The sequence below is a fragment of the Giraffa tippelskirchi genome, chromosome 10, assembly GCF_054371585.1.
Source record: "Giraffa tippelskirchi isolate mGirTip1 chromosome 10, T2T-mGirTip1v1.2.pri, whole genome shotgun sequence".
Lineage (NCBI taxonomy): Eukaryota > Metazoa > Chordata > Mammalia > Artiodactyla > Giraffidae > Giraffa > Giraffa tippelskirchi.
In genome coordinates, this window is record NC_137284.1 from 57,303,072 (window position 1) to 57,320,649 (window position 17,578).

At 36.8% G+C, this 17,578-nt stretch overlaps 1 protein-coding gene and 1 long non-coding RNA gene across 16 annotated transcripts in view; both read left to right on the forward strand.

Moving 5' to 3' along the window:
* Window positions 1–17,578, forward strand: part of ANKIB1 (ankyrin repeat and IBR domain containing 1) — a 177,266-nt gene that overhangs the window by 72,778 nt on the left and 86,910 nt on the right. For all 15 annotated transcript variants that reach the window (XM_081531349.1, XM_081531346.1, XM_081531353.1 and 12 more), the window contains one exon: window positions 2,635–2,913. In XM_081531349.1, coding sequence (XP_081387475.1) covers window positions 2,726–2,913 — 188 coding nt within the window. In that variant the 5' untranslated portion in view covers window positions 2,635–2,725. The remainder of the gene's footprint in view (window positions 1–2,634; window positions 2,914–17,578) is intronic.
* Window positions 10,568–17,210, forward strand: LOC145522618 (uncharacterized). Its single transcript, XR_014066062.1, has 2 exons — window positions 10,568–13,096; window positions 16,229–17,210. It is a non-coding gene; the product is annotated as an uncharacterized LOC145522618 (long non-coding RNA).

Here is a 17,578-nt window from a genome sequence, read left to right on the forward strand (position 1 = left end):
GGATCTTACTTTTGTAAATGAAATTTATAGAACATAACCACAGCTATTCTACAATTAGATATTACCTGTGGCTTTCAAGCTGTAACAGCCAAGTTGAGTACTTACAACAGAGATCATATGACTCAGGGAGCCATATGACACACAAATAGATACGTTACTATCTGGTCTTTTATGGGAAAAGTTTGCTGATACCTGCACTAAACCTTACTTTGTTTAGAGGTACTGTAAACTGACTGTACATTCTGTAGTATAAATTTCAGTCTTACTGAAGCATTAGACTTTGACAAGAGCAATAAGATAATGATGAAGGCAAGCAACAACCCATGAATGTTCAAAAGCTTTTAGTTTTAAATTTGGAAAGATAGGCTGGTGTGATCTAAATATAGTCCTTTCTGCTTCTATGATTCAATGCATGTCTCTCAGTTTCCTCATTCACAGGTTAATAAACTGCCTCAAAAACTCAAGTGCACTTAAATTAATAAACTACTCCCAGAAATCCTTTATAGAAGATGAAGTTTTTCAAAAATAAATATCTGTCTCCTAATATGTTATCTTTTACTACAAAAGTAAACTTTTTAAAGTCATTTTTATGGGCTGAAGGTTGGCCTCAACAAAATAATTGGCTCCTACTCTTAATTTAACTGGTACTAGTGCGCTGTGCTTTTGTTTACGTGTCTTTTCATTCGATGCGTTGATATAACGTTTTGTCCCTGGCCCAGTTCTTAAAAGAGTAAAGAGTTCGGTCAGGGTGGAATTAAATCATTGCTCAAGTCCCTCCCTTATCACAGCTTTGTGTGTTACAATGGAAACTAGTATCTACATTAATGGAAATTAATAGCTAATTTATTTCAGCAAAAAGGTGGATGCTTTGGTGTGGTCAGGATTGGAGTGGCATCTGTGGGATACAAAATGCTGTTGAGGTTTTCTTCTCCCCTCTAAACAAATGCCTTGTAGATAAGCCAGGTTACTCTAGTTTGATGTTGATAATGAGACAGTAGTTTATACAGAGGAGAAGGCAGTGGCACCCCACTCCAGTACTCTTGCCTGGAAAATCCCATGGGTGGAGGAGCCTGGTAGGCTACAGACCCATGGGGTCGCTAGGAGTCGGACACGACTGAGCGACTTCACTTTCACTTTTCCCTTTCATGCACTGGAGAAGGAAATGGCAACCCACTCCAGTATTCTTGCCTGGAGAATCCCAGGGACCGTGGAGCCTGGTGTGCTGCCGTCTCTGGGGTCGCACAGAGTCGGACACGACTGAAGCGACTTAGCAGCAGCAAAGGTAACCTTTAGAAATAGGATGTCAAACTGAAAGAGTCTACTGAGGAATCTTACACTCCCTTGTAAGGTTACTTATTGTAGCAGCTGGTTCTATGCACCTCCACCTCCCTAACATATGACCCTTGAGCTTAACCCTCTTACTATAATAGATTTTTAAAATTTGAGCCATAGTAGTTCATTGTAAACAAAAGTCTCTGAGTGCAAACATTAATTAACACAATTGGAGGTATAGTTTAAATGTCACAATACTATTGAAGTGTTACCTTATATCCACAAAAAAATAAAAGAATAAGAAAGACATATTTCTTTCTTATTAAAAGCAAAAATTATGGAGCCCTTCACAATTAAAAGATAATCAGGAAAATAGGGAAAGACATATTTCTTATTCTTTGAGTGATTTTCACTTTCACTTTCATCCATTCTTTACCGGTTAAAGTATACATTTCTTAGTCTGGCCACAACCTATTTTCAGTTTTATCTTTTATTAGCACAACACTAGAGGTACTCACCTGGAGAAGGCAATGGCAACCCACTCCAGTACTCTTGCCTGGAAAATCCCATGGATGGAGGAGCATGGCAGGCTTCAGTCCATGGGGTCGCTAAGAGTCGGACACAACTGAGCGACTTCACTTTCACTTTTCACTTTCATGCATGGAGAAGGAAATGACAACCCACTCCAGTGTTCTTGCCTGGAGAATCCCAGGGACGGGGAAGCCTGGTGGGCTGCCGTCTCTGGGGTTGCACAGAGTCGGACACGACTGAAGCAACTTAGCAGCAGCAGAGGTACTTACCAATTGAATAAACCTTTTGTTTCATACCTTCCTTTGCATAGGCTGTTTCCTTTATGACTGATTTTGATAATGGCTGAAGACTAGATTCAGAAACATTTATTGGAATGCAACAAAACTATTATAATTTAACATATTCTGGAGTTCTTATATGAGCAAAATTTCCTACATTTTTCATTATCCTAGAAATTGGCTGAATCAGATTTATACGTAATTTATACAAGAATTTAAGTCTATTCAACCATAAATTTTAATCAAGCTCCTGCCTCTGTGAAGGAGAAAATTGAAAAGACCATGTATATAGGTAACTTTATAGTATAAAGTACAGCCTGTGAAACTGTCACTTTCTGTATGGGAAAATATTACAGTTTAAGAAGTTAATTTGGGCAATATTAAACATTTGAGTTTTTTTGGCTATGAAGATAAATTTGGTAAAACATAATATAATTCTTACCCTTACATATGCTTCCTAGATTTTATTAGTATTCCTAATTGTGGTATTTTTTCCTTAGGATACTGCTTCATAATTATTGGTTTTACAATCTAATATTTTTTCCTCCATTAGAATGTGAAACATGTTGCAGAAGCATTTAAGAAGTGGCTGAAGGGTGAAGGAAAAAAGTGCCATTGCCTATCAGAAAAAAGCAAAACAAAACATGGGAAGTTCAACCACCAAATTCCGTAAAGCACTCATCAATGGTGATGAAAACCTGGCCTGCCAAATATATGAAAGCAACCCTCAGCTAAAAGAATCCCTTGATCCAAATACATCTTATGGGGAGCCCTACCAGCACAATACTCCATTACACTATGCTGCTAGACATGGAATGAATAGAATATTAGGGTAAGTATTACTGTAAACCAATTGGTAACAGATTAGAGAAAGGGAAAAAAAAACTCTTGTCTTTGAGAATACATGCATATATATGTGCATGTTATGTGGTATTACAGTGAACTAAACTTTGTAAAACTGAATATGCCTAAATTATTAAGTATGATTTTTTATTATGTGTTTCATTTGTGAGGTTAGTTCACATATTATTCTTACTGTAAATACATTTTGATCCTCAGTATGTTTCATAGTATGAATTCTTTATAACAGTGTAGTATTTTAATTTACAATGTTTCAGTTCTAGAAAAGTACTTGTCATCTATCAAAAAATTGCAGGGAATGATGTCCAAGGCAATTGAAGTTGAAAAACTGATGTGTTTGCCTTACCTAGTCTTGATCAGATTTGACTTTCCTTCTTTTAAAAGGTTCAGTTACTTGAAAAGACTTTTCTAAAAGTAAAACATTTTCTTGAAACTGAAAATATCAATACTAAGAAACTTAAAAATCTCTTTAGGAAGAAAGCATTAGTGATAGCGGTATGTGAATTCTTCTTAATTACATAGGAATTAAATTTGATATTTGCTAACTTATAAGATGAAAGAAGCAAAGGATAGAAAAGTAGTTCCAAAATAAATTTAGTCTTTAGTAGTAGATTGTGCAACTATGGAAGTCTGGTGGTAGAAGAGAAAGAAACATTTATTTGCTTATGCAGTGAAATATAATTCTTAAATTAGCATTCTGAGTACTTTAGAACTTGACAAAAAGCTTTTCAATCCTTTTTCTATTTCTTTTTATACAAATTTGTCGTTCAAATTAAGCTACTCTTTCTGGTATCCCTGATTCATGCCATGGGTGTTCTGTCTGCCACATTCATAATGCGGTTGCCTGGGAGTATCCCTCCTCTCACTCAGCCTTCTCTTTCTTACCTACATTTTAGCCTTCCTTCAATGTCCTGGGCTTCCCAGGTGGCTCAGTGGTAAAGAATGGGCCTGCTAATGTGGGAGATGCGGGTTAGATCCCTGGGTCGGGAAGATCACTTGGAGAAGGAAATGGCAACTCACTCCAGTATTCTTGCCTGGAGAATTCCATGGACAAAGAAGCCTGGCAGGCTAAAGAGACTTAACAGCAAGGTCCTAGGCACTCTTTATCTGTCTTAGCCTGTCACAACCCATAGGAACCTCAGTCTTCTTTTGAACTTCTGTGGTTCTTTTTTGTTTGTATTACTTGTGTGGTATACACTATCCCATTGGTTTTGTAATTTTGTAAACCTACTCTTTGCCTACCTAAATTACAGCTTTTTAAAAGGACTTTCTTTGTACTTCTAGCATCTAGCATAGTATCTTACACAAAGTAAATAGAACCTTTCTAAAAGGCATTGCACAGATACTATCTTTATGATCAAGATTTGTGAATGAGAAAAATTCCATGAATAACTTAGTTTATTCAGGCCTGTGATTATCAAGTAGGTATTTTTGTAACCTCTTAAAAATAAAATAGGTATTTCTTGATTTAAAAAGAGAGATTTCTATTACCTCTCCATTTTTCATTTAGCTCTTATTTTCATTTCTCTAAAAATAACCCACTTAGAAGCCACCTCCACCTAATCTTGTTTGAAATTTTACATTTTTTCTTTCCAAAATGGATCTTCCCTATGTTAATTACACTGACATATTATACTAGTAAAATAATGGCAAACATGTTGAGGGCTTACTGTTTTCTAGGCACTATTAACTGCTCTACGTGCCTTGTCTCATTTAATTCTCATTGTAGCTCTCTAAGGTCGTTTATCATCTGCATTTCAGAAGTGAGAAAACTGAAGCTCAGAAAGATTGAACAACTTATCAGAACTCTGCAGCTTATAAATGGCAAAGCCAACTGCCCATATAGGCAGATGACTATAGTCTGTAGGCTTTCAACACTGTGATGTCCTCTTATCTCTATAGTAAGATAAGCCTATATGTCAGGAGTGCCTAAAACACTTATTGTGCTAAGTCGCTTCAGTTGTGTCCGACTCTCCGTGACCCAATGGACTGTAGCCCACCAGGCTCCTCTTTCCATGAGATTCTCCAGGCAAAAATACTGGACTGGGTTGCTGTGGCCTTCTCCAGGGTATCTTCTTGACCCAGGGATTGAACCCACATCTCTTTCATCTCCTGCACTGGCATTACCACTAGCACCCCCTGGAAGCCTAAAACACTTATTAGCAAGACAAATTACTTACTCTGGATTTCAGTTTCCTTGTCTGTAAAATAGATACATATTAAGCTTATGTAATTAAATTAATGTGTTATGTTTCATGATGCCTAGCATATAGTTTATGGCACCCCACTCCAGTACTCTTGCCTGGGAAATCCCATGGACGGAGGAGCCTAGTGGGCTGCGGTCCATGGGGTCGCTAAGAGTTGGACATGACTGAGCGACTTCACTTTCACTTTTCACTTTCATGCAATGGAGAGGGAAATGGCAACCCACTCCAGTGTTCTTGCCTAGAGAGTCCCAGGGACAGGGGAGCCTGGTGGGCTGCCGTCTGTGGGGTCGCACAGAGTCGGGCACGACTGAAGCGACTTAGCAACAGTAGCAGCAGCAGCACCATATAGTTTTATTATTTCTCAAATTTTAACCCTAAATATCTTCAGATTATCCTTGACTTACTCATCTCCTTTACCTAACCTGTTACTAATGCAAAGTTTACTCTGTCTTACCTGTTGGGTTCACATCTTTCCATTTCTGTTGCCTAAAACTGTGTTTACTCTTATCAACTCCTTCTTCCAATACTGAAAGTACTTGACTCCTAAATGTTCCTTTTGCAAGTCTTTTCCTCTTCAAGTCTCATGTTCAGGTTAATCTTGCTAAAAGTTTATCCTTTTCGATGTTCTGTCATAAGAAAACTGTAGCAGTACACTATTATTTGCCTTGTTTTACTTGACTTCTAAAGCATTATTTTTTCTTTGCCCTCATTCTAGCGAGTCAGCCTAATCTCTCATTATTCTCCAACATGATCGTATCAGTCAGACTGGTTGCCTTCCCTCTTGCTTTTCCCACTTTTAAAAATGCCACCCCCTTAGCTTTGTTGTTAATCCCTGATCCTGAAATGTCTTGTTTCTTCTCTAATTTCCTGTCCTTTAAGTCCTTACTTGATTTCTTCGTTTTTATGAATTCATTACCAACTGTTCTGACCTGCAGTATTCTTTGTTCTCAGAAATTACTATAACTTAGATTTTAAATAATCCAGTTGTTATTAAACTCATCTCTTTGACTAGATTGTAAATATTACAAATACACTGCTAGACAGTAATGCTTTAAGTAGATTAACTCTTGATTACTTAATCTATTCAGTCTTTGTATTTGATTTGAACATTTTCAGTGAGATTATGAAACTGTTGCTTTAGTTTCTGAATATTGAACACTAACAATAATATTTAATATCAGGTCTTCTTATGTGATTAATTAAAAGTTTCTTAGAAAACTACGGTAAAATGCTTTTCAATGTTATTACTAAGGTAATATGTCTATTTTAACATAAAAGAACTCAAGTAGCAAAATACTTTTTAATCATTTATAGTATAATTTAAAATATACTTTATAAAATTGGAAAACTTTATTTAAGAGATTTATCTAATCCAGTAAGTCTTTTTTTTTAGTTTTATTCAAATGTAGTTGATTTTCAATGCTGTATAAATTTCTGTACAGTAAAGTGATTCAGTTATACATACACATATATTCTTTTTCATGTCTTTTCCATTATAGTTTATCACAGGATGTTGATTATAGTTCCCTGTTCTGTACAGTGGGACCTTGTTGTTTATCCTTTCTATATATATCCATTTGCATCTGCTAATCTCAAACTCTCACTCCTGCCCTATCCCACCCCCCTTCCCCTTGGTAACCACCAGTCTGTTCTCTGTGTCCTTGATTTTGTTTCTGTTTCATATTTAGGTTGGTTTGTGTCACATTTTAGATTCCACATATAAGTAATATCATATGGTATTTGTCTTTGTCTTTCTGACTTACTTCATTTAGTATGGTAATCTCTATGTCCATCCATGTTGCTTCAGGAGCTTCGTTTCATTCTTTTTTTATGGCTGACTAGTAAATATTTCATTGTATATATGTACTGCATCTTTTTTATCTATTCATCTGTCAACAGACATTTAGGTTGTTTTCATATCTAATCTAGTGAGTCTTAAAGTGCGTTCCAGGGACTTGTAGATCCTGAGATACTTTCAAGGAGGTAAAGTAGATCAAAACTATTTTTATACTAATTTTAAGATGTTATTTGCCTTTTTCACTGTGTTGACATTTGTTGTGATAGTGCAAAAAATGGAGGATAAAACTGCCGATGCTTTTAGATGAATCAAGGCAGTGGCACCGAACCTTACTAGTAATTACTGTATTCCTCCCTGCCAGCCACTTGCTGTTTAAAAAAAAGAAGCCAGTTTTACTTAAACTGTCCTCGATGAAACAGTAGAATTGCTAATGTTAATCAATCTTCATCCTTGAGTACACATCGTTTTAGTAGTCTAAATGAGAAGAGCGCATAAAGTACTTCTGCCCTTCTATGCTAGTAGCTTTGAGGGGGAACACTAGTACTGTTGTGTGAGGTGTGAGTTGAAATGTTGATGCTTATTTTTTCATGAAAACATTTTAAACCAATAACAACAACAAAAGATGATTGAGCTTGCCAGTGAGTATTGGAATTTTGAAAACTTATATTTACTGCCTTAAGTTTGACAGCTTCCCAGTACGTAGGGACTTTTCTAAATGAGATTGGCAGTGATATAAATTAACAAGAGTTTTTAAAATACTGTATGAGGAAATGTGACAGAATCTAGAAAATCTGTATTACCTAGTGAATTAATATTTTTTAGAAGATAAGTATATGATTTTTTGCAGTTATGCATGGGTAAAAGATTTATTCAGAATATAAGGTAAACTAGTAGATTTTTAAACAGTGCAAAAGTTCATTGATAAGATTTCAGATTTTATACTGCAGGTAATCTGTAAGAAATGACCACTTGTTGAGTTTTTTGTATCAAATATGAATATTCACACTTATCTGAAAAGGCTATTTTAAAACATTTCTCTCTTTTCTAATTATATAAGGCTGAATTTTCTTCATATGCTTCAACCCAAACGAAACATATCATAACTGATTTAATACTATGAGAATCTGTCTTCTATTACCCAAATGTTAAAATAGATTTGTAAACATGTAAAACAATGCCATTGTGTTCACTTAATTTTTGTAAAAAATGTAGTTATTTTTCATTTTAAGATATTAGGAATGTCAAATATACAATGAGTTTATTTTTAATGGATAAATTTATTTTAATTTTTAATATGATGAATATCTCTACATATATAACTCATATAAACAAAGGCTCTGAGATCTTTTTTAAAAATTTTTATTGGTGTATAGTTGATTTATAGTGTTCTGTTAGTTTCTGCTTTACAGCAGAGTGAATCAGTTATTCATATACATGTATCCAGTCATTTTTAGATTCTTTTCCTATAAAGGTCATTGCAGAGTCTTCAGTAGAGTTCTCTGTGTTATAAAGTCAGTCCTTATTATTATAGTTATCTATTGTATGTAGAGTAGTGTGTATATGTCAATCCCAGTTTCCCAATACAAATATTCAGTAATTTTTAAATTTGTAAAAGTTATAAAAGTCTACCACCAGAAAGTTTAAAAATTGCTGATTTGATCAATATTATTGGTTTCTCTAAGAAGGGATGGATCTATCTCCATCTTCTGCTTATCATTCTATTGAATGAGTATTTAAAGACCTGAAGAAAAGGTGACTATATATTCTCTTTTAAAATTACTGTTTTTATGATTTAGCCATATGCTTTATACTTATGTTTTTACTTTATACTTTCAATTTCAGTCTAAAATGTTTGTTTTTTCTATTTTCTTAATTGTTTGGAGATCAGTGATTGATAATTTCTTTATTAAAGCCTTTAACATCCTGTCCTAGAATCAGAAATTACTTTATTGCTCTCCTTTCCTAAGATTAGGCAACTGTAATTTCTTTAATCCATGTATCTTTTTTCAAAATTTATTTAGTGCAGAGAAAATCACAAATCATATTATTATTTTAATTGTTTAGTTGATTTTGGAATTAAATAACTCTTAACACTATGTCACTTAACACTTAAAAAGCAAGAGAGTTCCAGAAAAACATCTATTTCTGCTTGATTGACTATGCCAAAGCCTTTGACTGTGTGGAGCACAATAAACTGTGGAAAATTCTGAAAGAGATGGGAATACCAGGTCACCTGACCTGCCTCTTGAGAAACCTGTATGCAGGTCAGGAAGCAACAGTTAGAACTGGACATGAAATAACAGACTGGTTCCAAATAGGAAAAGGAGTACGTCAAGGCTGTATATTGTCACCCTGCTTTTTTAACTTATATGCAGAGTACATCATGAGAAATGCTGGGCTGGAGGAAGCACAAGCTGGAATCAAGATTGCCGGGAGAAATATCAATAACCTCAGGTATGCAGATGACACCACCCTTATGTCAGAAAGTGAAGAAGAACTAAAGAGCCTCTTGATGAAAGTGAAAGTGGAGAGTGAAAAAGTTGGCTTAAAGCTCAACATTCAGAAAACTAAGATCATGGCATCCGGTCCCATCACTTCAAGGCAAATAGATGGGGAAAGAGTGGAAACAGTGACAGACTTTATTTTTAGGGGCTCCAAAATCACTGCATATGGTGATTGCAGCCATGAAATTAAAAGATGCTTACTCCTTGGAAGAAAAGCTATGACCAACCTAGACAGCATATTAAAAAGCAGAGGCATTACTTTGCTAACAAAGGTCTGTCTAGTCAAGGCTATGGTTTTTCCAGTAGTCGTGTATGGATGTGAGAGTTGAACTATAAAGAAAGCTGAGCGCCGATGAATGAATGCTTTTGAACTGTGGTGTTGGAGAAGACTCTTGAGAGTCCCTTGGACTGCAAAGAGATCTAACCAGTCTATCCTAAAGGAGATCAGTTCTGGGTGTTCATTGGAAGGACTGATGTTGAACCTGAAACTCCAATACTTTGGCCACGTGATGGAAAGAGCTGACTCATTTGAAAAGACTCTGATGCTGGGAAGATTGAAGGTGGGAGGAGAAGGGGACGACGGAGAATGAGATGGTTGGATGGCATCACCGACTCAATGGACATGAGTTTGAGTAAACTCCGGGAGTTGGTGATGGACAGGGAGGCCTGGCGTGCTGCAGTCCATGGGGTTGCAAAGAGTCGGTTACTGCTGAGCGACTGACTGAACTAACTCTATGTCATGTATTCAATAGAATAAGGATAAATAGCACACATCAGCATTAAGTGAAATACCAACTCTGTTTTAACTTTATGTTTTAGATAGCTTCAAATGTTTAACTGTGTTTAACTTTTCTAAACTTGTAACAAGTTGATGGCCATTATTTTCTCATGCTGCCTCATGTAACCTGGCCTGCTAGCTTCGGTACAGACTCTGACTAAGCTTGACTAGATTCCTAACACATGACATATATGGGTGGACAAAGGAGTATACCTAGCCAAGGACAATATACTTTAGTAGCCATAAAGTAAATTGCAATAAGGCCTTGATTTAATCCCCATTTCCTTTAGCTTTATGGTACCTGCAACAGCAGGCACAGCTTTCCCCTCTCCTTAGGCATAATAATATGGTCAAAGAAGGGCAGTTTACAGTTTAGGAGCTAGTTTGCATATGTATCTCTCTGAACCTAAATGCTATGTGTTTACATTATACCATACCACAGTGCTTCTTTCATGGGAAACTAAATCCATATTCATAAATAGTTACTACTTGATGTAGCAGAAGCACTGTTTGTTTTTTTTTTTTTACCAGTTAATTGCCAAGTCTTAGGTCTCATTTTTTTGTTTGTTTGTTTTTTTTGTTTTTTGTTTTTAAATAAATTTAGGATAGGCATGTATAAAATTGGAAATTAAAGTGCTTGTTCCTTAGATTTTATCGGATAACTTCTTGTGCTTCCTAAAATATGAAAGGGGTTTGTATTTTGGTATAAATAAAATATAAAATCTTTATTAGAGCACATGTTTATCAGAGCATATGTTAATATCAAGCTTTGAAAATTAAAATAGGCTTTCCAGGTTTTTTTTTTTGATTCTTATATTTCAGGAGTTACTAAATTCTTATAAATGGATTGAAATTCAGTTCTCTCCTAAGCTCTCTTGCTGTGCACACACTGTAAGGGCAGGTACTTAGTCTGTTTTCTTAACAATATGCCTAACCCCTATAATCGTACCTGGCAAATACAGCTACTCAAATATAATGTTGCATGAAAGGACAGATGTAAAGGGAACTGAAAGTATATGTATATCTCAGTAACTACTGGAATAATAGTGTTATGACAAGAAATTGAGGCGGTAACAGAGAAGACTGTTATTTTGAGGGGAGCTCAACTGAATATGAGATAATGATGGAATGTGCAAGAGAAATGGGCCTTACACTCTTTGTGACCCCCATGGACTGTACAGTCCATGTATTTCTTCAAGCCAGAGTACTGGAGTGAGTAGCCTTTCTCTTCTCCAGGGGATCTTCCCAACACAGGGATCAAACTCAGGTCTCCTGCATTGCAGGCAGATTCTTTTACCAGCTGAGCTACCAGGGAAACCCATAAAAATTTGGAATATGGTCTAAAGGTCAGGGTAGTAGTCGGTGTGATAGAGCATTAAGAATTATCACTGAAATAATAGTAGAAGCCCTTTGAGAAAAACCATGATTCTGCTACCACTGTTTGTCACGTAAAGTAAAAGTTTACGGTTTACAAAGTGTATTCATAGAAACCACCGAAAGATAAGTGGCTTTGAGAATGGATGTTCTCTCTGAAAGGAAGGAAGATGTACAGAGAAGAAAATAGACTCAGAAAGTGAGTTTGCTTTCATTAAGGAGATAGGAAAGTAGAGCCATCATCATAGGTAAAAGAAAGATTGTTCTGAAAAAAATTAAGAGACCTGTTAAAAAGATGGGTAGTTACGGAAACCAAAGTAATAAAGAGATCAGGATATAAATGAATTATTAGCAGTTTAAAGTTAAAACAAGAATTTAGGATCAGAACTTAACTCTTAGGAAACTCCTGATAATGTGAAAGCGTGCAGTTTTAGTACACTGATCAGAATAGGGTCATATTGAAGTGGAGAGTAAGTGTAGATTTATAGGTTGCAGTTATAAATTGACTGTTTGACAATGAACACTGAAAGAATCTAGACAAACAGATGACTTTCGATGGGTTATTAAGGTCAAATGAAAAGAATTTTTTTTCCATGTTAATGATTTCCTTACCCTAGCTTCCTGCCAGTTATGTCTTATCCTGGTCCAAGAATTAACCTTGTATGTAAGTGGTAAAATACACTTCATTATAAGAGGGGCCTATCTAAAACTTACGTGTCAATTACAAATTTGTAATTCTATTTATTCACTCATGTGAACTAAAGAAGACTCTACTTTTGAATTTAAGCCTATAATATAAAAGTAGTACTGTGAATCAATGAAAGAAGAGAGTGAAAAAGTTGGCTTAAATCTCAACATTCAGAAAACTAAGATCATGACATCCAGTCCCATCACTTCATGGTCGATAGATGGGGAAACAGTGACAGGCTTTATTTTTCTGGGCTCCAAAATCACTGTGGATGGTGACTGCAGCCATGAAATTAAAAGATGCTTACTCCTTGGAAGGAAAGTTATGACCAACCTAGATAGCATATTAAAAAGCAGAGACATTACTTTGCCAACAAAAGTCCTTCTAGTCAAGGCTATGGTTTTTCCAGTGGTCATGTATGGATGTGAGAGTTGGACTGTAAAGAAAGCTGAGCGCCGACGAATGAGTGCTTTTGAACTGTGGTGTTGGAGAAGACTCTTGAGAGTCCCTTCGACTGCAAGGAGATCCAACCAGTCCATCGTAATGGAGATCAGTCCTGGGTGTTCATTGGAAGGACTGATGTTGAAGCTGAAACTCCAATACTTTGGCCACCTGATGCGAAGAGCTGACTCATTGGGAAAGACCCTGATGCTGGGAAAGATTGAGAGCAGGAGGAGAAGGGGACGAGAGAGGATGAGATGGCTGGATGACATCACCAACTTGATGGACATGGGTTTTGGTGGACTTGGGGAGTTAGTGATGGACACAGAGGCCTGGTGTGCTGTGGTTCATGGGATCACAAAGAGTCGGACTTGACTGAGTGACTGAACTGAACTGAACTCAAAATTAGAATATACAACTTGACAGTTTTAGTACAAAATGTTTATGCAGATATAGTACTATATCTAATAAATTTGAGACTCTTTCCTTAGTGAATATATGTAATTAAGCTATTTTAATATTTTAACTTTAGCTTTAATAATAAGCTTGTTTTGGTTTGATTAATCAGAGTCAGGCAGATTGGGTGTAAGAATGTTTGAAAAATTATCACATTAGCTCTTCCCTTTATTGGGGAGGATGTAGGATTATTTAATGAGAGAGTCAGTCTCCATATCAGCTGACATCCTTCCAACTTAAAATTCCATGGTAATGAGAACCTGAGGTCTCCTGAACAAACTAAAAGAGAAAGTACGTGATGTATTGGAAATAGGGATGCTGCTAAGTCGCTTCAGTCGAGTCCGACTCTGTGCGACCCCATAGACGGCAGCCCACCAGGCTCCCCCGTCCCTGGGATTCTCCAGGCAAGAATACTGGAGTGGGTTGCCATTTCCTTCTCCAGTGCATGAAAGGGAAAAGTGAAAGTGAAGTTGCTTAGTCATGTCCGACTCTTAGTGACCCCATGGACTATAGCCCACCAGGCTCCTCCGTCCATGGAATTTTCCAGGAAAGAGTACTGGAGTGGGGTGCCATTGCCTTCTCCAGGAAATAGGGATAGGAAAAGCTAAATCTATGTTGTTGTACAGAATCTTATAGAATCTTAATAATTTCTAAATTAAATTTTTAAGAAAATGAAATCTTTTTTATTGTTAATAATGCCTCTTGGAAGACATTTTAATCTTGAACACATTTTTAGAGTAGTGTTTAAATTTTGGTTATTCACTGTAATTCAGCAATTATCAATACAGGGAAATATCATTGAAAATTTTATCATCAGTTGTTGACTTAGGAAAAATATATTTTTCCTTTTTTTCTAAACTATGAAGCAACTTTATGGTTATATAAATAAATGAAACTACTCACATTTCTGCCTCCCTTCAACAACTGTTAGAATTGTTCCATGTCCCTTCTGATTTTCAATATAAATATTCTTATATAGACTTGTTGATAACTTTATAATTTTCTAGTGTACAGAAATACTGTGATTTATATTTCCCAGTTTTCGTATAACCAGACATTTAAGTGATTACACATTTTTCTGTTCAAAATAGCAGTTCTGTTGAATATCATTATTCTTATACATTTTTATTCTGATTCCTTTAGGATAAATTTCAGGAGTAGGTTTACTTGGTCAAAGAATAGGAACCATATATTAGTTGGTTTTATGTATATAATATATATGTATTAGCTATATATTTATATTGGTTACATATGTAGTATATTTTATATATTAGCTATTTTGTGCGAGATCACACACCTAGAAAGTGGCAGAACTGGGACTAAAGCCAGGCAGTCTGTACTGGTCAGTAGATACTGTGTTCTTGACCAGTCTGTTATGCTACTGGCTTCAGAGATCTAGAATTCTGTCTTAATGTATTCCCAGTGCCACATCACTAATCTTCATCATAAAAGTAATACACAAAGTAGTTCATCTATCAAAATTATAGCAAGAGTCTCGTCTGTGTTTGACACTATATTGGGGATTCAAGAAAGGGCAGGATATAGACCTTGTCTTAGAGGCTATAAACCAAGTGGGGGAAAGGAACAGATACGTAAGAAAGTAACTGTGATACGATGTAATGAATTATATAATTTGGATGTTATAGGAAGACAAAGAAGGGAATGACCAATGCAACTGGAGGAAGGAGCTTAGTGTAAAGAGGCTTCTAAGTAGGATTGGGTTTGTTTAGATCGCTAGGGCAGATCCTTGGAAACCAGATAGCAGAGTAAGCAATAAAGAGCCTACACATGTACTGAGGGAGTCAGAAGGCCATAAAGGCTCTGTAGGACTTTAGAGAAAATGGGGCTTTCTGAGCAAATTTTGTCAGAACTTGGGACCTGAGCTTCAAAGACAAGCTTTGAAAGTTAAACTTGGACTGAGTAGAGATTGAGAACTCCAGAGGTTTACTTCTCAGGAGATACTTGTTTAACATTTGATTGGGGTGTAAGGAGTGGATGAGACCTGAGACCATTCATACATTCCCTGAATTGTAAGACTCAGAGATGATAGTCTTATCTTTTGCCCAGAAACATATTTTGCATTCCAGAGCGTAAGAACCCAAGATCTTCCCTAGAACAGTGTTCGTACTCAGGGATAGGTTCCCCCTCCACACACACAACCCCCACCCCCACCCCCCCACCAACCTCTTCTTCTCTTCACACCTTCCCTGGTCTCCAGAGGGAAGGAGATCTGCTACACAGGCTTCCCAGAGTCTTATATTTAGGGCTCATTCCTCTTGTTGCTATAACAAATTATCACAAACTTGGTGACTAAAAACAACACAAATGTATTATCTTAACACTCTGGAGATCAGAAATCTGAAATGGTTCCACTGAATTAAACTCAAAGTGTTGGCAGAGTTATATTCCTTCTGCATGCTCCTGGGTAGAATCCCTTACCTTACCTTTTCCAGTTTCTAAAAGCTGCCTGCACTTCTTGGCTTGTGGCCCCTTCCACCATTTTTAAAGACAGCAGCATAGCATCTTCCAATATATCTCTGATTCTGACCCTCCTGTCTTTCTCTTCTAAGGATTCGTGATTACATTGGGCCCAATGTAATGTCAAGAACCTTAACTTTATCATCTGTGAAGTCCCTTTTACTATATAAGGTAACATATTCACAGGTCCCGGGGATTAGGACATAGACCTCTTTGGAGTAGAGATACTAGTCTGCCTGTCACATTGCCCTGCAGTGCAGACCCCAGTGCATGTACTATGAGATGTCTGATCTGGTTTAGATTGCATTACCCCAGTGGTAGGAGTTGGAGAAGGAAACGGCAAGCCACTCCAGTACTCTTGCCTGGAAAATCCCATGGACGGAGGAGCCTGGTAGGCTACAGTCCATGGGGTCACGAAGAGTCGGACATGACTGAGCGACTTCACTTTCACTTTTCACTCTCATGCATTGGAGAAGGAAATGGCAACCCACTCCAGTGTTCTTGCCTGGAGAATCCCAGGGACAGAGGAGCCTGGTGGGCTGCTGTCAATGGGGTTGCACAGGGTCGGACATGACTGAAGCGACTTAGCAGCAGCAGCAGCAGTGGTAGGAGTTGGGGTATGAGGGACTAGTTACTATAATATTTCATTTGTTCCTGCTTCAGAGACTTCACGTTTTACTCTCAGGATGGCTCAAATGAATGTGGACCCTAGAAGCCTAATAGGCTAGTTTTGAAGGGCTGTATTGCTGAGCTGGCTAGAATCTTGAATGATAAAAGCAGGAGATATCCAGAGTTGTTCTAAAAATCTGGAAACCACCTTAGGACATCTTACTCAGCCTTTTTCCTCATAAGAGCTTTCAAGCTTGGTTCATTCATTCAAGTTGAAGAGCTCATCCTGGTTCCTTTCTGGTCAGGGTTTTGTCTTTGTTTTTTCTTGTTCTAAGCTAAAACTAACCTAAAAACAGTTCAGATGTAACCAGGATTTAGCATTTGACTCTTCTGCTCCCTTCCCATTGCTATTCTGCCCGTAGACATAGGAATGCAAGTGATACCAGCCCTCCATAGTAAATTGACTCATCTTTGGATATGGGACTGTATGCCCATTTCATAGTATATTTGTGTTTTTTAGTGCAGGCTGACTGAATTATACTAGGTTTTATCCAACTCATTTCCTATTATGGCTACTGAACTGGCTCAAATGTTAATCCACTGAGCCTCGCCCAAAAGATGTAGTGGATGCTAGGCACAGCTCTCAGATCTGGATCTGGCAGAAGTTAAGGCAGCTCACCTATTGTCATCTACTACCTTGAAATTAGATTGTGGTCTTCCAGAACTCACCTAGCTTACTGCCTTAAGAAGGTATTACATTGTATAAATATATGCCTTATTCTTTCAAAGGCTACAGAAAACTCTTATTTTTCCTAGATTTAACATTTACTTCCAGACTTACGCATTGCTTGCTTCTCCTATGTTGTCAGCATCCTTCTTAAGTAAATATGTACTCAAGAGAAATAAAATATAGCAGAGCAATAACAAAAAAAAAATTGCTGGCATATGTTTAATAGTGTACCTAAGACGTTTATATTAATTGACATACTAGTCCGTTATGTGGCCCTTTGGTTCCTTTCCTTCTTCCTCCTTTTCATTTTCTCTTCTCTGTCATTTTCCTTTTCCTTACCTTTCTTTTTTCTTCCTATGCCTTTTTCTCTTTTATTAGCAAATACTGTAATGATAGTCAACTTTGGTTTTTTAGCATTATTGTTCTAGAATCAAGTTTTTTTTTTATAATTGTAAGAATTAGTGGGGCTTCCCTGCTGGCTCAGTGGTAAAGAATCCACCTCCTAATGCAGAAGACATGGGTTTGATCCCTGATCTGGGAAGATCCCACATGCCACGGAACAACTAAGCCTGT